This window comes from Hyalella azteca, unplaced genomic scaffold (assembly GCF_000764305.2).
Source record: "Hyalella azteca isolate HAZT.00-mixed unplaced genomic scaffold, Hazt_2.0.2 contig7618, whole genome shotgun sequence".
NCBI lineage: Eukaryota > Metazoa > Arthropoda > Malacostraca > Amphipoda > Hyalellidae > Hyalella > Hyalella azteca.
In genome coordinates, this window is record NW_025937739.1 from 205,680 (window position 1) to 228,043 (window position 22,364).

Consider the following 22,364-nt stretch of genomic DNA (forward strand, 5'->3'; position numbering starts at 1 on the left):
AAGATTGTTTATAAATTGCTGCTCTGAATGAATAAAATGGAATCAAAATTGGTGCAGAAAATGCCATGAACTGAAAAAAACAGTCCATTAAATTTTTTTAATTAGTTACTAAACTAACTACTAATTAAGCTGAATCTGAATTTGTGTAAATGCATCTGGACACTGAGTACAATACTTGAGGAATATACAATATACATACAAATTTACATGCATAAACCATCGAAAGTTTCTAAGGAAAAATTACACTTAGATAACTCAAATTTACTTTAGCCAATTGAATTGGCCTAACAAAGTATAAATTCTAATTTGAAGAAGCGCATAAATGTTTTATGGTACATAAATGATGAACGATACAAATTATTCTTAACAAGTTTATTGAAATTGTTCGTTGAGAAAATTGTTTTATGCATGAATGGTTCAAATTTGATGTCTAACAGCATTAGGAATTTAAAGTATCTGATACTTTAAAAATAATACGTCACACACTAAGGTATAGAATTTCAGTATTTCAGAAAGTTTATAGTTCCAACTTTGTTTACTATTAGAACAGCTGAAAGTTTCGCACATTCCAGTAAAATTTTAGTGTTGTGACTTGTGGTTGGGAATAGTCAAGTAAACTATGCTGCAGCTCTCTTCAATTTAGATAATTCATCCTGAAATAATGTTAGTGGGATGCCGTCAACCGTGACTGCCTCTCGTAGGCACAGCGAGAGTAGCGACGACCAATTGAACAATGAAGAGTGTCCTTCACAAATACCAATTGATGATTCGCGCGCTTTGGATAGCGACACCTGCTATACAACTAGTTGTGGCCGCAATTCTTCTGATGCATCATCTGCAAACAGTTCTTCATTTTCTACTCCTGAACACTCAACAAGGCTGGAGAAATTTGATGAAAGAGAAAACTGTAACGAGCTCTCTTCACAGTCAACAAATTTTTCACAAGACAATGCAGAAGAGAGCACATTCTTGTTTTTTAAATTCAAAAGAAAAAATAGATTGATAGCTTACCAATTTCTCAAGAAATTACGCATACATCTAATAATGTGGCTCAAGTTTGTATTATCTGCTCTTCTAGTCCTTGCCACCATACAATTTAGGTAAGTACCTACTCAAGTCAGTCAAGTGTAACTTTTGAGTTGACAATATAAGTATTATTATCATATTATGTAATTATTAACTAACATGAATTATTGATTCATAATACAAGTGTGATCTTGCTAAATAGAGCTTTTTAAGCATATCAAAAATCAATGGTATTTTTGGATTTTGGTTACCTAATGGAAAAGAAAATGATTTTTTGAAATGTTGTATTGTCAAACAGGGTAATAAGGGACACTGGGCTGGGACCAGGATGGAATTCTAATTTTGTAGGTTCATATATTATTTCGATCCACCAAGACCACTTTTTCTATCCAACATTGTTATTTGAGGCAAAAAATGAACTTCTTAAAGGCATAAAATACATAGGCTAACTTGCTCAGTTTCTATAAAGTACCTAACCACTTGGAAGTTTTATGCCTGCACCTTTCACTCAATAATTAAACTTAGACTTATATAAAGTATTAGTTAGTTAAAAGTTTGTCTCTTAAGTTGACTGCAATGAACTAAACTTCATTATGTAATCATTAGGCAGGGATTTCCATCATGCGACACTAAACACGCAATTCAGAGTTCAGACGATCAGAACTACATCACATGTAAGCTATCGTGATACTGAATTGAATACCCAGCGGGATGATTCCCGCTAGGTATTCAATCTAGCGGGATGATCAATGAACTAACATTGATCATCCAGAGTCGAACAATCGCTCATAACAGAGTCGAACTAATCACTCGTATACTAAGTGCAAGAGAATGAATAATTATGTTGTTTCTAATCAAATGAACAAAACCTTTTTCTCTTTCTGATCTAACGAACGAAAACAAATTTTTGAAGATAATTCAGAAATATGGCAACACGGGATTGGATTTCAAACCACGCGCGATTTCGGAAGAGCGGCAGGCAGTTTCCAATGAGCTCAGTTTATATGATTTCACTGCAGTGGAAGGTGAGGTGGTGTAACGCGGTGGTAGGGTTGATTTTTCGATACGTTTTCATATATTAACATGAGAATATATTAACTATACAGAATTCCACACTGGCTGGGACAGTTCTCTAACATTTTGTAGAAATGTTTTACCTAGCAGCTAAGCAGCTAAACTAATTAAAATATTGCAAAACAAAATAATAGCGGCATAAAGTTACACATTTTTCCTATCTATGTTATAGCATAAAGCCAGGGTGCAGAGGGTGGATGCAGCATTGCCATTTGCCAATATATGGGTTTTTAAGCCCTAAGCATCGCCGGGTAATTTTAAGATGCGTCGCCGGGTAATTTTTAATGAAAAGTCATTTACACTGAGTAATGAGAAACTATTTACAAGCCATGAACTTATTTACAAGGTTGCATGCAGGTGTTACCCCAAATAACTAATTTTATGCTATAAACAGTCCGATTGTACAGCAAGTGTTAACTGAACATGTGATAATGCAGTCTGACTGCTCTAATGTGACCGCAAGTCCGCAACTACGTAATCGTAAACTTGATGTTTAGATTTTTTGGCAGGAACTCATTGCAACTGATTTCCAGACAAGCTTCACTGCATCCTGATCCATCCAACATACCGGAAACCTTACTTTTTTTTAAATGGTTGGCCAAAGACTGACAAATATATTAAATGCAAGAATTTCAATCTAAATGTGTCAGCAAGATCTTCTGAAGGCGTAAATTTTGCTACAGAAGCATTGCCAAAGATCTTGCAATATTCATCCACTCTCTGTACGGTGGGCACAAAGCAAGTTAAGAAATCACACGTTTACTATCTCTAAAAATACTTGAAAAAAAGTGTGAAAAGTGAGATTTTGGAAAAGTACCTTTGCTAAGGTCTGTAGCAGTAAAAATATTCATTGTATTAAAAAAATTTTCTTGCATAAAAGTTGCACACAGGTGTTGGCTTAAAAATATGATTGATGGAATAAGCATATCTCATTCCAGAAAAAAAATGGCAGCCATTACTGCATGATGTTAGTTAGTAGGGTTACTGCAGTTAGTAGGGACACCCACCTGGGGTAATAAGGACATCTCTAAAAATGCATTTACAGTAAAGCCTTTGTTAGCAAAGGCTCCAGTTAACAAAAAAAATCAATCAACAACGTATAATTTTGATTAGATTTACCTTGCTTAGCATAAAAATTCCACTTGACAAAAAATTAGTGCATCATCGGTCATTGCCAAACTGTGCATAGAATGTCATAGATAGAATTGTTCATGGGGCAACATAGAATGAAAAGTAATTAACCTAAACTATGATTTTTTTTTCTCAAAAAATAAGATGGTTGTCACTAAAATAATTCTTTTGTGTTTCAGGTATGTTTTTACAATCTTTTATGTTATAGTGAATTCACTTGATTCAATTAAAATGGTGCAAAATTACAAGCTGTCCTGGAAGCTTACCTATGGAAGAAATGCTACATGGCTGCTGATATGGAACTTGCAGTGCACAAGGTTGTTGTCAATGTTCAGTGGCATGTCCATGGATTAGGTAATATCACATCAATAATAAGGTAATGTATGGATAAGGTAATGTCATATCAATAAAGGAAAAACGAGTAAAAATCACAGAAAATTTCATTTATTCTACATTTACATCATCTACAGAAGAAGAGGGGGACTTCAGAGTGCTGTTAGTAATGGATGAGCATACTCTGCATGCTTCAAATGTTTTAAAATTGAGTTTTATTTCAAGTGTCCCTTATTCCGTTCCCAGGGTTGGTTCAGGAGGCTTTTATTTTGCATCTGGCATCTTACGAATAGCATATGGAAATTTTCAGAGATGCCATACAATAGCCCTTGCAAATAGTACCTTTAAAATGAGTCCAAACTCATTTATATGAAATGTTTCATGCTAAGAAGTTATTGAGGACAAATGCTCAAAACTGTCTGTCCCTTATTACCCTGTTTGATGGTAGGTGCAAAGCTACGCTTATTCAAGTATTTGAGTACATATTTGATTTGTGGCTCTATCTTGGCCTTGAGTTATATTAATATTAGTATTGCAGTTAAATTATCTAGCAGAAAAACCAATTTATGAAAACTAGATCTAGGTGCTGTTGTTCAATGTCGAATATTTTGGAAGTTTGTAATCATTAAAAATCTTGGATGTGAAATGCTAATTGCTAATGTTAGTAGTAATATTAATAACATTTACTTATCAAACTGCAACTGGTTTGTTCAAAACCATGAGTTTTTAGTTTAACTGTAAAATATTAGTCTAAGCTTTAGAATCAATTTTCAAGCTGAAATCTCATTTGACTAGGTGCACAGTGCAGATACATATTAGGCCAAATTTATTGCCAAATTATATATTTTACCAGTTGTAGAAAGGATAGGTTCAAAGCAAAATCTTTGAAAGCCTTTAATTTGTGTGTTTATTATAACAAAATTGTTTGGAAATTCGTCTCCATCTGCTACAAAAGTTTGGCAAGTGAAGCATTATAGTTAATGTTATTGAAAATTTCCAATTATTTCTAAATATGAAATGCATACAGGAGTGAGGTTTAGTAAATGTCTCAATAAATTTCTTTGATTTTTCTAATTGGGTTAGGTCAAAGAAAGGAAAATTTCTGCTAATACTTAGCTGTGAGACCGGGCTGAAATTCTTAGATAGTGTGTAAACTTTGTTATTTTTGGAAAAAATGGTAAAATAGTAACAAACCAGATATTTTTTAGAATAAGTTCATTTTCAATTTCCTTATTTAGTCAAAATTTAAACCTATTTCTTTTCCTTATATATGATAGGGCTGGTATCCATGATAATGTACTTGTCTACTTATAGGACTCAAAAATGAACTTGTGGAAGAGTCTAAAAAACTCTCTGCTTTGCCACTGTGCCTGGTGAATACATGCCCCTTTTCAGCTCTGATTGGTTGAGATGTCATCCTCTCTAAACTGTGATTGGTTGGTAGGATTGTGATGTCATCCTCTCCAGACTGTGATTGGTTGTGGGATTTTGATTTCATCTTTTCCAGACTGTTATTGGTTGTGTGATGGCCTTTCCAATATGCTAGGTGTTTAAGTTAATTTACTACCCTCTAGATTTAGGCACTGTGTGGGGTTAGTGTTGAAAATAGCTACCGGAGGCTTTCAGGTGGCTTTTCACCGTATTGCATCTGGCATAAATCATAGCCTGGATTTTTAGTTTGTCAATAATTCAGTCTTGAGAAAGTTTTAGGCCACAAGTGCCTTTTAAGGAGTGCAAGTCCATTTTCCAAGCATTTGCAAGAAAAAAGTTTTGAGCTGCTAACATATATGGCACATTATGTCAAATCTCTAACTTTTTCCTAAATAAGGCAACAATAACAAATTGCTTTGAAGGCAATTGAGCACATGATATTTTGTTGTCCATGATACACTATACTGGTAGTTCATTTTTGCTATACAAATACTGCTTTAGCAACCTTTTTTGAGGTCAAGTCAGGCTATAATGCATAGGTCCTGTCTAATGAAGTAATAAGGGATGGTTTTGACGATTTTTTTGTTAATAACTGCTTACTACAAAGCATTTTAATAACAAGTTTAAGCTCATTTTAAAGGCATTTTTGAGGGCTACAGGGTCATCAATATTTAGCGTTACAACTTTGAGTGGTTAGAACTATGAAATGAAACACAATTGTGAATGTTTGAAAAATGTATTTATGTAGGCAGAGGTTCAGAGATACAATTCCCACAATTTCATTCAATATGTCCACCATCTGCATCAATAACGAGCTGTAGGCGCTTAGAGAAAGCCTTACACAAGCCAAGAATGACACTCTGCGGGATTTTGGCCCACTCCTTCAGCAGTTTGACCTCTAGGGTGTCCAAACTGCTATGGTGAACGGTAGAGACCTTGCTCTCAAGGTATGACTGGATCCCAAAATCCAGAGGATTCAGATCAGGTGACAATGGGGGCCATTCATCTTTGCTAATGAAGTGGGGAACATTCTTGGACAGCCACTCCTGAGTCGATTTGGCCCCATTGGATGGTGCAGAGTCCTGCTGGAACGACCAGGGGTGTTTTTTGAAGTGCTTTCGTGCCCAGGGCAACAATGCACCAACAAGGATGGCATCTCGATAGTTCTTCTGATTCAATTTCACCCCTATGTCAAAAAAAAAAAGAGGGGACTCGTTGAGGACTGTTACTGCGGCCCAGACCATCACTGAGGTTGGGCATTGCTTCCTAGTCACCACACAGGATACTTCATCCCATTCTTTGACCAAATTCGATCATTTTGGGAGTTGAAGTGGTATTCAACATTGAATATCTTCTCATCACTGAAAATAAGGTTTGGCAACATGTCATCATGAATGCAGGAAAGAAGAATCTTCAATCTGTCAACAATTTGAGCAGACAGTTGGTGTTTTTTGACATGCTTGAATGGGGGACAACTTTAGGTCCTTCCGGAGAACAGTCGACATGGTTCCATATGACACATTTGACTGTTTTGCCAGGGTATTGATTTAAAAAAAACAATGTAACGCTAAATATTGATGACCCTGTATTGTATAGCATTTCCATGAAAATTCTATATGCTGTTCGTAAGGTGCCAAATGCAAAATATAAGCGTCCCTAATTACCCCTGGGAACTGGGTAATTAGGGACTCTTAAATGAAACCTACCGTCAACCGAGGCTACTCAGGACTGGCGGGGCTACTCGGGACAGTCCTCCAACACGGCGTAAAACTGTTATAGTAGCAAAACTAATCGGAATATTGCAAAACTAAATATAGTGGCGTAAACGTCAACATTTTTCCTATCTATGTTGTATAAAGGAAGTTGAAAAATACTACATTTACTAGCTTTGAAAAATTCCTGAAAAAATAGTGAAAAACGCTATTTTGAAAAGTTGCTTCTGCTAAGGTCTGTAGCAAAAAAAGTATTTGCCGTATTAAAAAATTTTACTTACATAAAAGATGCACCCAGGTGTTGGCTTGAAAACGTAATTGACAGAATTGCCCTATCTCATTCAAAAAAAAAAATGGCGGCCATTTCCGCATGGCGGGGCTACTCGGGACACCCCCCTGGGGCTATTCGGGACACCCCCAAAAACGCAGTTACAGTAGAACCTCAGCAAAGGCTCCAGTTAAGAAAAAAATTGATTAAAAACAAAGAATATTTATTACATTTACCTCGCTCAGCAAAAAAATTTTACTTATCGAAAAATTAGTGCATCATAGGTCATCACAAAATTGTGCATGGAATGTCATTTATAGAATTGTGCACGAGGCATCATAGAATGAAAAGTAATTGACCTAAACTATGATTTATTTCTCCAAAATATATGATGGTTGTCACTAAAACATTTATTTCTGTTTCAGGTATGTTTTTCACGATTTTTTTTATAGTAAGTTCACTTAACATAATTAAAACAGTGTGAAATTACAAGCCGTCCTGTAAGCTTACAGATGCAGAAAAAATGCTATAGGGCTGCTGATATGAAGCTTGCAGTGGGCAAGGTTGTTGTAAATGCTCAATGGCATGTTCATGGATGTGGTAATATTGCATCAATAATACGATAATGTCACATCAATCATATGGTAATTAATATATATGGTAATATCATATCAATAAAGGAAAAACGAGTAAAAATCACAGAAAATGTCATTTATTCTACCTCTACATCATCTACAATGAAAGAGGAGGACTTCAGAGTACTGTTAGTAATGGATGAGTAAGCTCTGCATGCTTCAAATGTTTTAAAATGAAGTTTTATTCCAAGTGTCCCAAGTAGGCTACTCGGGACACTCTTTTTTTTGCTTCTGGCACCTTACGAATAGCATATGGAATTTTTTTGACAATGCCATTCAAGAGCCCTCACAAAAAGCTATAAAATGAGCCTAAACTTGTTTATGAAATGTTTCATCGTAGGAAGTCATTAACAGTTATTAACAAAAAATGCTCAAAACTGTCCCGAGTAACCCCGGTTGACGGTAATTTTAAAACGATTAAGTCCTCTTCTTCCTTTGTAGAAAATGTAAATGTAGAATAAGTGACTTTTTTTGTGATTTTTACTTGTTTTTCCTTTATTGATATAAAATTACCATATCCATGGACATGCCATAAGCCATTGAGCATTGACAACAACCTTGTTTACATCAAGCTTCAAATCAGCTGTCGTATAGCAATTCTTCTGTTCTACTGTAAATGCGTCTTTAGGGGTGTCTCTTATTACCCCAGAGGTGTGTCCTTTATTGCCCCATCTTGTGGAAATGGCTCCCATTTTTGGGGAGGATGAGCTACACAAATTGCTTCAGTCATGTTTTTAAGCCAACACCTGTGTGCAACTTTTATGAAAGTAAAAATTTTTAATATACAGCAAATATATATATATTTTTTGCTACGGATCAGCAGAAGTACTCTCACAAAATCTCACTTTTCACACTTTTTTTCAGTGATTTTTTAGAGGTAGTAAATGTATGATTTCTTAATTTGCTATATGCTACATATATAGGAAAAATGTTCAACTTTATGCCACTATTTTTAGTTTTGCAATATTTCAATAAGTAAGTTGCCACAACAGTTGTACAAAATGACAGAAGACTGACCCAATTGGTACCCCATTTAACAGTACTGCTGCTGTGCTGGGTTTTTATCAAATTGGGAACAGGTTCTGACTTGGACCCTCCCATATATATATTACCTACTATATAAGTAAGCTTATATTATCAAACGGGGTAATAAGGGACTGGCGGGATAAATGGAGACAGTCCCCCATTGTGGCATAAAATATTATAGCAGCAAAATTAATTGAAATGTTGCAAAACTAAAAATAGTAGCGTAAACTTCAACATTTATCCTATCTATGTAGCATAAAGAAAGTTAAGAAATCATACATTTACTGTACTAGCTCTAAAAATTCCCTGAAAAAATGTTAGAAATGATATTTTGGAAAAATGCTTCTGCTAAGGTCTGTTTGCCATAATAAAAACCTTAAAAACCGTGATAAAAATATATGCCATAATAAAAAATTTTGCTAAAAAAAACTTGCAGACTGGTGTTGGCTTTAAAATTGTATTGCCAGATTTGCGTACCTCTCTCCATTTTTTTTTGTTAAAGTGAATTAATTCACCTGACCCAATTAAAATGATGCAAAATTACATACCCAGTCCTGTAACCTTATGGAGGACATGCTATTGGGTACTAGTACAGGGGCTGGACAAGATAAGGGAAACACCTGATATTTTAATGTAGTAATTGTTTTACATAGTAATATTGAAATTGTTATAAATAATGATAACTCAATATATTTTCATTTTTTATATTATATTGTTTCTGCACAGATACCATGTTTTTAGTAAATTATTTGTCTATGACCTAACCTATAACCTGTAACTGGCAATTCTCCCTGACTTTCAAAGAGGCCAAATTGTTGGTGCCCATATGGCATTTGCTAGTGTAACAGAAACTTCCCAAATGCTTGACATTTCTTGGAGTACTGTCTCAAAAAGTATGACTGCTTTTGAAAGAGAAAGAAAAACATTCGCGGCACAGCACAAGTCTGGCCAAAGTTGAAGTTGTCTGAGACAGACTGTTGGCATCTGTTGCTGTACTTACTGAAGACCTCAATGGACACCTTCAGAACCCAATTTTCCTAATGACTGTCTGCCAAGAGCTGCACAGATCTGAATTCTTTGGAAGAGCTGCAATTATAAATCCTCTGGTTGCAAATGCTAATACTTCAAAACACTTAAGAGTGGTGTAAAAATCTCTAGAATTGGTCCCTCAATCAGTGGAAAAATTCATTTTTTTGTACACTTCCTCTTTTACTTTATTTCCAGCCTCTTGCCGAGTTTATGTTTGAAGACAGCCAAAGAGTCATTTAATCCCAAATGCCTTCTCCCAACCATAAAGCATGGCAGGGGATCTGTAATGATCTGGTGTGCTATTTCTTGGAAGTTGGTGGACCAAGTATTTCTCTTCATGGGAGGATAAGCAGCCATGACTAATTAGGAATTTCAGAGGATCACGTTCATACAATGGTTCAAGCACTGTTTCCAGAGGGGAATACCATCTTTCAAGATGACAATGGCCAGATCCATATGGATGAAATTGTTGAAAATTTGGCACAAGGAACTTTCTAATGAAGTTGATTATCACCATTGGTCACCACAATCACCTGACCTGAAATATTATTGAGCATATACGGTCAACTTTAGAGATGTAAGTCAGAAGTGAATTTCTGCTGCAATCACCTTTAAAAGAGCTGAAGGGAGTTTTTACTGACGAATGGATTAAAATTCTTTTGGAAAAAATTCACAATTTATATTAATCAACTCCTTGGAGAGTCCAGGCTGTAATTGCCACAAAAGGTGGACCTACACCATACTAAAATATATTTTTTGGATTTCTCAGGCATTTTCTTATTTTGGTGTAACTCCTGTATTTAAGTAGGAGAGTCCTTCATTGTTATTGATTACGTACTATGCAAATTGTGTCAAATTAAGGTGTAAATGTCTATTTGAACAATGGAAATGTAAACTTTTAATGCATTATTTGCAGTTTCCCTCAGTCTCCTCATCAAGTGGTGCCCCATCCATTCTTTCCATCACACACTCTGGTCAAGGATTTCTACCAGGGTGACCTTCAGCTGCTGGCAGAGCATCTCCAGTACTCTGACTTGGCTCTTGTGATGTACTACGCTCCATGGGATCGTGAAAGTCAGCTTGCTAGGACGCAGTTTGCTCATGCTGCTCGCATTCTTCACAATCAGGTTTGGCCTAGTTAGAAAATATTTACGATACTTTCCAAAAATATACTATTCTAGTATTCTGACTATTCATCTAAAATGTTGCATTCATGAAATGGAGAAGCTAAGTAATGCTATTAGGAACACCCTTCCAAATCAAAATGAAAATTTCTGTTGAAGGCTCTGTCTTGGCAAATAGTTCCAATAATATTAATATATAATATAATACATATGTATTAATAATATTATTATTATTCCTTAAATTAAATTGTATCTAAATAATCATACATATATTATAATTTTACTTTGAGTGTTCAATTAAAATTGCACTCATATTATTGTAAATATGCATGTATATGTTACTGTACTAAACTACCTTATTTGATTATCAAAGGCAACATTTGAGAAAATATCCAATGTGGGATTTTTTTCAGGTTGTGTTCTGTGCAATAAACTGCTGGCAGCCAGACAGCTTTTGCCGTCTGAACCACAAAGTAACCAGCTTCCCAGCTATTGTGTTACATGTCAACACTGGAGCCCTAAAAGGTACCTTGTATAATAAAAAATTTTAGTGCCTAAAACCTGCTCTTTCCTGTATTCTCCCATGACTTCCATGCTATTTGGTTAAATAGTAGGTACCTACCTTGCATTCTCTTAAGCTGACGCTAAGAACTTCTTTTCATTTTATTCCTATATCTTTTAGGTATAAAAGAAGAATTAGTGGACTTACAATGAGTAATATTTAAAAAAATGAAAAGGTTTGAGATGGGGGCTATATGCATTCCTTTGTAAGGTAATGCATAACTCAAGATTCAAGACTTCAATTCCCTTCGTCATTACTTGCTATTCGACATTCCAGGACTAAATTTCCTAGAGAACTTTGTCAGTAGAAAAGTTTGTGAACAGAATCTGCTTCCATAAGGTTGAACTAACTTTCCTATCTTTTTACAACTTGGCAGGTTCTATTCTGCGAGAGAGCCGTGCCTTTCCCTATAATGGCCCTATTGTCTCTGAACATTTAGTGAGATTTCTTACGGCGGCATTAAGGCCTTACCAACATGTACCTGACCGCAAGCATCTTGCAAGTCTTCAGCTTACTCATTCAGTAAGTTATCAAGTAGCCATTTCTTTTCAGGGCAAATAATTTCCTGAAATAGTAATAAATCTGGTGTGTGATACATCGAACATCTTATTTTAATGGCAAACTTAAAGAATAAAGAAGAATAAAGAAGAATTAAAGCTGAAAATATCAAAGTGCTACTGCTGCATACATTGGTTATGTTAAAATCAGCTATAGTGTAATATAATATTATTTTTGAGGCCGTGATGCTGACGTACATTCACGGAATCTATGACACTGAGTATCTGGGGTCTGATGATGCGGCCACATATCGCGCGGAGCAGCAATTTGCGTTTTGGTATCGAGCATCACTGCACTGGCTGGATTATGACAAGCGAGCTGAGGTAAGCCATCTTGATGCTATTTTATGTTATCAGCTCAATACATTTCCTCAGAGCTATATTACATAGTATTTCCTGGATTTAGCAAGCTTCACTGGAATTGATACTGATAAGAAATCCTGTTTAAATATTGCTATGCATTACATTCTTTACTTAATAACATCCTTCTACTTAAGATTTGTCTTCACTAATAATATTAATATTTTATGATAACTCATTAATTCTTCAAATTTCAACGTTTCTGTATCAATTGTGAATGATCCTATATATTGTGGATGTGCTCAGGTGACCTGGGCTGTGATCACGACCCCTAAGCTTGCAGGCGAGCTCGGCATCATCAACTCCTCAGCATCTGAGGACGTGAGGCCCACGTCTGGCTTGCCTCCCATTCGAATGTTGATGGCTGATGTCAACTATGTGAGTCACTCTCACCTCTCACTCTTCAGTGACTCTCACCTCTCACTCTAGTCACTCTCATCTCTCACTCTCCAGTGTCACTCTCACCTCTCACTCTCCAGTCACTCTCATCTCTCACTCTCCAGTCGCTCACTCATAACATTTGAGGTCACTTATTCTCTGGATATTTGTTTCACTTTGCTCCTTATATTCACTATTTAAGGCGTCAGTTATTTAAAAAGCTTTATGAATTTCTATAAAATGTTAAGTGAAGAAATTAGAGTCAGCCTGGACGGATTTGAATGAGCAAAGTAATCAATTTAACCATTCTTATATTAATTATATTGTTCTCACAATTGCAGGAATTTAATGGTACATTGAAGAACTCAAGGGAGCCAAAACCTCTTCTAGAGTGGGTGATGAGCCAGCTGCTAGGCACTGCTGGCTGGCTGGAGGTGTCCGGCGCAAAGAGCTCCGTGTTGAACGCATTCTTGCACCGTGGACCTTCGCTGCTAGTCTTCACTCCTGATTATCCTCAACAAACTCACAATTCCTATTTCGATGTTGTCAGTAATATTTTGTCCTTTATCACGTCTGATTTCCGTTGCATAGTTTTATCTATCCTACAACTGAGAGAAGTTCAACTTCATCACTGATATATTTTTAGAATGCCCATGAATTTTTCTTGCTGTTTAGGTGTATATAACTTCTTTTTGAAATTGTGTAATACTATTACTTAATATTGTTTCGGAAGCACGAAACACCATCTTAAACTAACAACCAGCAAATAAACCAGGTGCGTGGGCTGTGGCTTCAGTACAGCACTTGTGCGCCTGTGAATGTGTCGGTTCAAGACACTCGGGCAGGCAGAATGGCTAGGTTCTTATTGGACAGTGCGACGCGACACTCCGCTAACCTCGCCATTGCCAGGGCTGATTGTACTCGTCATAGCAGCTTCTACACTTACGGTGAGGATTGGTTGGGTGAAAAGAAATCGTCTCTTAAAGATAAGGAAATTATTTCACCTGGAAGGATTTATTCTCTTCCTCACACTTTTTAAGGTCTGGTGTAAGATGTTTTATCTTCTTCCAGCTTGCTGCCCTCTTTCTTGCCTCGCATACGTCTTTCTTGTCAGTTTGAAGTCAAGACAATCTTTTCTCAACAGTGTCTTCTTTCTACAGAACTCTTTCTACTCTTGTGAATCACTCTTTTCTTTCTGTGCTGCAGGTTTGGGCGACACTCTAGCAACCGAAGTTGCATCGTCCGCTGCTTGCTCTACTCTCGACAGCCCTGATACGTCCAGCGTGCAGTCTGATCACTGTCAAAACGGCCACTTCACGTGCCATCCTTTCATGCCCTTCTTCGTGAAGTGAGTTTAACAATTAACAGCGGTGGTCTGTGGGCATGTCTTGAAAGTGTATGATGTTTTTCACATTAACACTTGTATGAATTATCTTCTTCAATGTATGAATTATCTTCTTGAATGAAATATATATCTAACAATTTCTAATTTTTTATTTCCATCATGCTGAAACTTACACAGTTTAAGCAGCTTATAGCGGTAAGTTGGTTCTACACCGCTATAAGCTAAGTCAAACGCGATGAGAGATTTAGAAGAAAAACTAAAGAGAAAAACTAGAGACGCGTGTTTGGAGAGTGTATTTAAGTGTATGTATCCGTGAGTTGCACCTGTAGAATGAATACAATACATATAGAATACAATACATATTAAGATGAATACATATTAACAATACACATTAAGATGAAGTCAATATTAGGTACAATCAATATACAAGGAAATATTACAAGTTTGAGGAACAATCTAGGAGCTATTTAAGAGCTTACCCCAAACGTTGGAGGACAAGGCAGTAGTGAGGTTACAGTTAACTGAACTTACGAAGAAAGAAAAAGTCAATTTAGAAGTAGTTCGGATGTTTACGTAAAGATTGATTTTATTGGAAAATTTGAAGATTTAACTACTTACAACTAAGATTAACATTGGATGTCCCTACAAGCTATTCATTCTCGTCTTAAATTTCATCTTTCAATTGAGGTCAATAATTCTTGAACGTAGGTATTATTGAAAATTCAAATACATCTATCAAAAAGCTTTAGGCTCGTGTATAATTTTGGAGGCTAACTATTTTATTTCCATTGGAACGTATATTTAGTATATCTTTGCTAATGCTGGGCGCCCTATTATAATACTGAATATTGCGCTCAAATCTGATCCTGATTGTATTATCTGACCGCAGGCCTGGCAGTGGAGGCGTTGGTGAGCTTGTGTGGTCGCTGGTGGGTGATGCTTGTCAATCTCTATTCGGGTTCAATGCCCCTACTTCAAAACACGCTCCACCGCCATGCTCATCCAGCTCCCTGCGCCCCTCCAACACCTCAAACCCTACTACCTCTCCGCCCCTCGTATCGCCATCGCTATTTGTGAGCAATTGAATAGAAATAAAAGCTTCTGTGTTGCTGTATTCAAGCGGTTTTTGCTTACATCCAAGTGGGATGGGATATCAATATTCAATATTTTCCTACGTGAAGTTCAAGTCAATTCTTCTGATCATACAATTTCTCCCCTAAATATAAGTTTGCAACTGAAGAACTTTTAGACATGAAGATGGTAAAGTTTCCTTTCATTTTAGCATAGTACGTATTATGTTCAAATAATAGTGGATAATTTTGTGTCTTGTGATATAGTGTGTAACTTGGAGGATGTTGTCAGTATCATCCACCTATTTTAAGCAAATAACTATTTTATTATCATTAATTTGTGGGAACTTTTTTTTTGTTGAATCTTTTATGCGAAGCTTTCTATATTTCATATATATTTAACTTTCAATTATAAGTGCCTGCTTTATGTTGCTATTTCCAAGTGATATCATCTGAACAATTTCTTGTACCGTGCAGCAACGGTCAGAGGGCGGCGTGGTGGACGAGCGCGTGCAGGAGCTGCAGCAGTGGCAGCAGGAGGAGGCATGCAGGCGCCTCAGGACCTCTCACCACCACGAACCTCAGGCAGACGCAGCACCACATGCCGCTACCCTCGGCGTCTTCGCCGGTATCTTGTGTTCTAGTTATTATCTAATTACTTGTGAGCAGAAGTAAATGCTTTTGGCGCTATAATGTTACACATTATCGTTAGGTTTCATGGTACCATTGTTATTTGTTAAGGTTATTCATAATTCCGTTTACATGTCCAGTTTTTGCATGAATTTCTATCTAGTCTGTTATTATTTAATTATTTCCCTATCCTACTTGACCTAATGCCTCTTCTGCAGTAATTATACGAAGATTGTTAACTTTCAACTCTTCAATGATTGCTAATTTGATTCCTCAATCATCCACGCTTATACCAGAATCAAAGACTTGACTAAACTTTACCATCATTATGAAACTGGAAGCAACACTTGTTATGCTTGTAATTGTAAAATGTTGTTCATTAACTGGAAACAAAATATTGAAAATGTTTCCACACTCTTATCAAAATGAATCACAGAAATATTTCAGCATAACACTTTTCCACGTAATAATTTGTCCTCTTCGTACCGTCTTGCTGACATCCGTTCACCCGCAGGTCACGCGTGCATCAGCAACAGGACGCTCAAGTTCGGTGTTATAGACTCGAAGCTGCACGCTGACATGGCGGTCCGCTGGGGCCTTAACAAGACAACGACTCGGCAGGTGATTTGTTGGACTACTTACAAGTTATGGGAAAATAGGTTCTCTAAATTCAACTAGCTTCTTTACATAGCTTCGAAATCTCCACAAACTCTTCGCCATTCCAGAAGAATTAACGTGTGTAAAATAATCGTTAACTTCAAAAAAGCCTTGCTGTTTGAAAATTGGTTCATTGAGCGCATCTCACTCATTCTTATTGTTATTCTCTAAGAATTTTTATTGGGTATATCACTATATCTTGTCTTGAACAAATTTTATTTTCTAATAATAGTCTGTATTATCTATTTTTTTGTGAAGAAGAATGGCGCAGTGCTGGTTGATCTTGAGCGAGAGACTCACTATGTGCTGGACGCCGACTTATCTGCAGCTTCTCTCGCGGCCTTCGTCGCTAACTTCACTCAGGGACTGTTGGACAGGTGAATTGGTCAGAAAAGCCGAATGGAAAATTTAATTGTACCTAATGGTACACTTGTTTACAAAAAAAACTGAATTTCCATTACTAAGAATTATATATTACCATATAATTATCTTAGAATTCTGATTACTGTATATTTGTTACTGTATATTTGTTAATGCGTGTCAACACTGAATTGAAAATAAACATTTGTTCCGAATTTTTTATTGGGCTCATTGGTTGTAGTAATGCTCGTGAATTATTGTGCCTTACTTTAGCGAACGATTTGTTGAGGGCGCGTCCTGAACGAGATTCCAATTAACATCGACGCATTGCCACTAACTTTGGTCGATGGCAATACAGCTTACAGTCAATACATAGTCTTAAAGTCAAATACATAGGTAGTCTGCTTCTTTAACTCCCCGGATTCCACTCCCTATGCGCAACGCAAGCAACCTATGTTATAATTCCGTTAATTATATGTTGATACTGTTTATTGTTAACGCATTAATAAGGTAATTCATCACATTGGTGACAAATTCTTGAAATAGGTATGCTGTGAGCTATATTGCTTCCAAAAGTTTCCTGTGTGTATTTCATTCTCTTGAAAATAAATGGCACAGTTGTAGTGAGATTCTCCATCCCGTCTGTAAACAGGTTAATATTGTCGCCAATTGAGCTGACCTAATATTTCAGAGTCGAGCTCACCCGACCTCCGGTAAGCCACTACCGTAGCGACTACTCAGATGACTTCGCTCCTGTTGCTGTGTCAGTGGAGCAGTCGGTGTTGTCGTCACTGCGGCGGTACGGCCGTAGTTCCTCTTCTGGTAACATTGATGATGAAAACGAGAGTGAATTGTCGCTTGATGGCAAACTGCAAGGCTCCGTTGTATTGGATGCAAGCGTGAACACAGCATCTAAACGTTCGACGGCCGGAACAACGGCCGATAGTGGGACACGTGTGCTCGAAAAACAAGATGATTCAATTGTTGAAGAAGAAGAGAGCGGGAATGGAGCAGAAGCATACAAAGAATGGACAGAAGCTTCGTCGAAAAGCATGAGAAATGACAGTGGAGGCCACGGTCAAGAAGTTTCCATACGCGAGCTCACGTCTGACACTTACTTGAACTTCACACATACGCCTGGCAAAGTGAGGAAGATAATCATTACTTTGGTAGAAAATAATAATTTATATTTTCTTCCACTAACAGTATTTTCTAAATTACCTGTTACATTAGGCAAATTAATTTCAGATTTTTTTTGTAGGATTTAAATTCAAAGTAAAAATTTTCATCATTAACTGTAAAACTTGATACTTCTGAGGGCAATTCTGATTTTTTTAGTTTTTTTTTTTTGTTCTCTCATGGTTATGCAACTTTCTGTTTTGCAGGGAGTGTTGGTACTCCACTACAGCCGCAGCTGCGCCTTTTGCACATCAGTCTCTCACGTCCTCCTGACCGTGGCGACGCACTTCGCTGATCTAGCCCTGCAGGCAGGATATATAATTTATTATACATAACACAGCGCTAGATGTTGACGCTTGATTGGTAATCCTGAATGCTCTGATGCAAAATTCATAGCCCCTAAAACTACTAAAATTATTACTTATCACTCGACCACCTGGAAAATTTCCAGGAAAGCCTACGCCAGTTGCATCATTGTGAGTTCCACTAATTTGAGTTTAATTACATTCATGTGGCAATGATTCCAGATGAATCTCTCTGAAATTATATTGATAACATGGCTGTGAACCAGACTATTTCTTCTACTAGTCCTTACACGTTTCTCTGTTGGGTTCAACTTTGCCACAGTTCTTATATCTATTTTTGTACTTAAACCGTGGAAAATAATCTCAATCTCACTAATCTGTGTATTTATGACAATTTATTCTCTTCTTCACCATATTAACGTCATAAATTAGGAGTAATGAACTCTGTTTTTCTCAGACGAAGGAAAGCAAGTGGAAAGGGATTAGCTTCGCTCGTATAGACATGTCGTCTAACACATTACCGTGGCACCTCAACTTCGATCTACTGCCCACTTTTATCTATTACCCTCCATTCACGTAAGTTTGTGAGCAAAAATTGTACGCAACTTGACAATTTTGCAATCAATCGCATTCTATTGAAAAACTTTTCAGCTCGCCAAATTGGTCCTGAATTAATTTTCATTGTTGAGAAGAATGACATTCTACCTGTGAACTTGTACTAAAGACTAGTATTCATGAGAACGCCGGTATTCTGTGACTGAATGTATTCGTGTAACATACAGTAGTAGCCTAATTATTGCACAAATCTATATTTTTCGCTGTTCTTGCCAGCTTATCAAATACGGTTATCTATTTGTATTTGAATCCAGTTTGATGTAAGATTTTTCAGACCAGTTTAACAAAAATACCCTGTAATATCTATCCACTTTATTACTGTACTCAATTGCTTCATGACGCGTTCAGCAAAAGCAGCTCGCGTGTGCTGGACGCCCGCGTGCCGCTGACGGTTGGTAACCTCATGCGCTTTGTAGCAACGCAGCTCAGCCCACGTCTGCGTACCAGGTCATTAGCCCTAAGTTATCTACATTAATTGATAATATCAATACCGAAATCTGATTTAATACATTTGTTCTTACATCCATCATGACTAGTATTTTCAATCTGAACAATACCATGAATAATTGGTGCTTTATTATTCTGTATAGAGCTTATAGGAAAAGGTAACTGCTTATCGTAGTTTGATCGCAGCGTTTTGATAGTGTGTATGTTCCACAACTCGTGTTAGAAGTGTTTGCTTGGGTAAAGTTCGTGATTAATTTTATAATATGATCCCATTGCGGTGTCTCCTTGTTTTTTTCAGGCTTGCATTGACCGGCTGCTCGTCGTCGTGTTACGAAGCCATCGAATCTCAAGTTCCCTTTTTGAAGTCTCATCTAAAGAATCGACTGCGCAAGGTGTCGGCTCGCTTGCTACGGGTCACTGAAGCCTTGACTCGTGCCCAGTTAGACGCAAGCCTAGAGGAAAATATACCAGGAATGTCATCATGGGATGCCCCAAATCCCATAAATTCTCCTCTTAATTCCGTTGTTGGCGAATATGGAAGTGAAAATACATTAGAGGAAGAATTGCATCAGGTACCAGTTCAAAGCGAGAATCTTAATGCAGCTCAAGCCTCAACGCCCCTCAATCGCTTGGAGATGCTGTACCTGACTAGAGCTGCTCTCACGGACGAGCTCACATCACTCAGGTCGCGCGCCCAGTACCTCGATATCTTGCACAAGTCGCTGGAGCAGCGCACTCTTGGAGATGGGAGCACAGATACACCATGGTTTTTCTGGGCCTCATTGCCGCTAACGTCCTGACGGCATATAGTCATTGGACATCATCGAGTGCAAACCACACTCAGTTCATCATAACGCTATGCCAATGCTGATATTTTTAGCGTTACCTACATTCGAGTGGTAATGGATGCTTAGTTTTCCTTACTGGGAGATACAAAGCCGTCCTTGCCCAATATTTCCAATAGCTCATTTGGACAGTTTCCCTAATAGAGATCCATTACGAGTCTGTGATTGAACTTACGGTTTCTGGCTTGATGCCCGTAAATTTCTCTTCTTTGTTTTGACTGAAAATCTTCTGAGTGAAGCTGCCACAAATCATTGTGCAGTTGTATGGAGCACGAAATATATACTGACATACCTCTAGATATTTTTTCTGATTCGGATGCTGCTTCTTCTTGCTATCGGCGGCTGAAGGATCAACAATCAATTTATGTTGGAAAAAATATTTTTTGTTTCTTTTATATTCTTCAGTTTTCGTTGTCAATGGGTGTTTTTAGACAACGGAAATTACTCGTCTTAGGCTGATTAATAATGGTAATCTTGAGCAAATTGAAAGATGTTATATTTTGAGAACCAATGTTCGTCAAACTATTCATTTGTGGCGTAGTTTTTGTCCGAATTGCTGAATCTAAACAATCGTAGTCGGTTAACCGCTTGCTAATTGTCAAATCGATAGTGCCTAAGCGGTGAGTGTCACCGCGCTTCTTACGTCCAATAAATTCAAATTCGGTTTGATTCAAATGAATATTTGCCTCTGACTATTTTCTTCTGTTTGAACATTTGATTGTGTGCTGGGTGAATCTTCCTCTACTATGATTTAATATGCATGAAAAGCTACGAAGTAATCGCATCAAGTTTCACAAGAATTGTCGAAAACAGCACAGTGCTGCAGTAGGAATATATGGTACTCCAGAGATAAGTTACTTGGTGCTACATTTTTCAGTATCATGTATTCATATTTTTGAGTTATATTTATTATCCATTCAGTAGTGGACATTTATAGATATTATTTATCACTTGCACTCATTTATGATAACGGTACACGCGTAGTAACCTCTCTGCCGCTTTCTTGAAACATCTCCGAAACCTTCTACCGTGGCGTTTTAATAATGTAGTCTTAGCTTCTTGGTTTTGTCAGCTTTGAATTCGCTGATACATATTTTTGCAACTTATTCGTGTTCAAGTTATCGTTAGCAAGAAGCTCGTGTCGAACTTTTCGTTGCTATGTTGCCAATTGCTATCCTCAAACCAGCTTTTTCGGGAATATTTCGGCATCATTAACCGTCATCTAACAGCAGAATTCTCCCGCGCCGTCGATTAAAATCTTCATAATGATCAGCCGATTTTATTATTAATAGAAGTTACAGGATTTAAACTACAATCTTGTGAAATATTGCTTAATAATTTTAGTTGCATCCACTGTTTTAGCAACTTTTGTCATGTTTGAAATGCTCAAGAATTCGGGGAATTGAACACTATTTTCATGCTCTAAAAATGAGCTGTGGTAGCGTGCTACTGTCAGCAGAAGAATCCTGAACCTTACAGTAGCGATAAACTGTACAGTTTGCGTCGGAGTAATTCTTTTCTGTATCCTTATACATCCTCAAACTTCATGGGTATCTACTAAGTATTTATTCGTAGAGGAAATGATGTTTATGATTGTTAAGTAATCGGCGACATACGTCATGTCCTTCGATGTAGTGGAGTGAGTTTTATATTTTCTTAGTCGTTTATTGTTGAAGAAAATTTATGATTTTTATTTTGTTTTTGCGTGATAAACTGTGATACGCACCGTCAATATAAAGCCTGAAGTCGTAGCAGCCTTCTTACCCTTGCTTGTTACAGTGCAGCGGAAACGAAATGTCGAGGTCTGGCGATCTTGGTACGTATCTATATAGCCAGTGAAAACAAGTAGAAGCGAGGAATCTAATGGCAACAGCGAGCATGGATGCACATCGCGTTGGCATTCACTTTACGGCCAATAAAGGACCGTTTTTCTCATTACTGGACATATTCACGTGCAGCATAGCAGTCTTTATTGGTTTAAAGTTCATGGAAATTGCTGAGTACGCTGTTCCTTTGTTTTGTGTCTTCGACTTCATGTAACCCACTCAAATGATAGAGTTAATACTATATGCACGTTGCTTGATTGTAACTCCTCACTCCTTGAAGTTTGATTTCCTAGTTTAAAATTGAATTTCCAGAAGCATTAATTTTAGGCATCGACAAGAATGAGAAAACTACAGTGCCCAGTTATATTTCACATCGTTTGACTTTAGATCGCTACTCATCACTGATTTACTGTTCTATGTAAACTTTCGGTGCGAGATA

The 22,364-nt window shown here is 37.1% G+C and overlaps 1 protein-coding gene across 2 annotated transcripts; it reads left to right on the forward strand.

Moving 5' to 3' along the window:
* Nucleotides 1-532: 532 nt before the first annotated feature.
* Nucleotides 533-21,850, forward strand: LOC108673018 (thioredoxin domain-containing protein 11). 2 transcript variants are annotated; one of them, XM_018160783.2, is made up of 18 exons: nt 533-1,100; nt 10,582-10,792; nt 11,203-11,314; nt 11,728-11,873; nt 12,089-12,232; nt 12,515-12,646; nt 12,988-13,191; nt 13,422-13,593; nt 13,853-13,994; nt 14,881-15,064; nt 15,539-15,689; nt 16,206-16,312; nt 16,607-16,725; nt 17,400-17,853; nt 18,094-18,195; nt 18,650-18,768; nt 19,156-19,254; nt 19,553-21,850. In XM_018160783.2, exons 1-18 carry the CDS (start codon nt 673-675, stop codon nt 20,052-20,054), a joined length of 3,528 nt encoding a protein of 1,175 aa, XP_018016272.1. In that variant the 5' UTR covers nt 533-672; the 3' UTR covers nt 20,055-21,850. The 2 variants fall into 2 exon arrangements, with proteins under 2 accessions (XP_018016272.1, XP_018016273.1); XM_018160784.2 differs by having other exon boundaries at nt 16,610-16,725.
* Nucleotides 21,851-22,364: the final 514 nt, after the last annotated feature.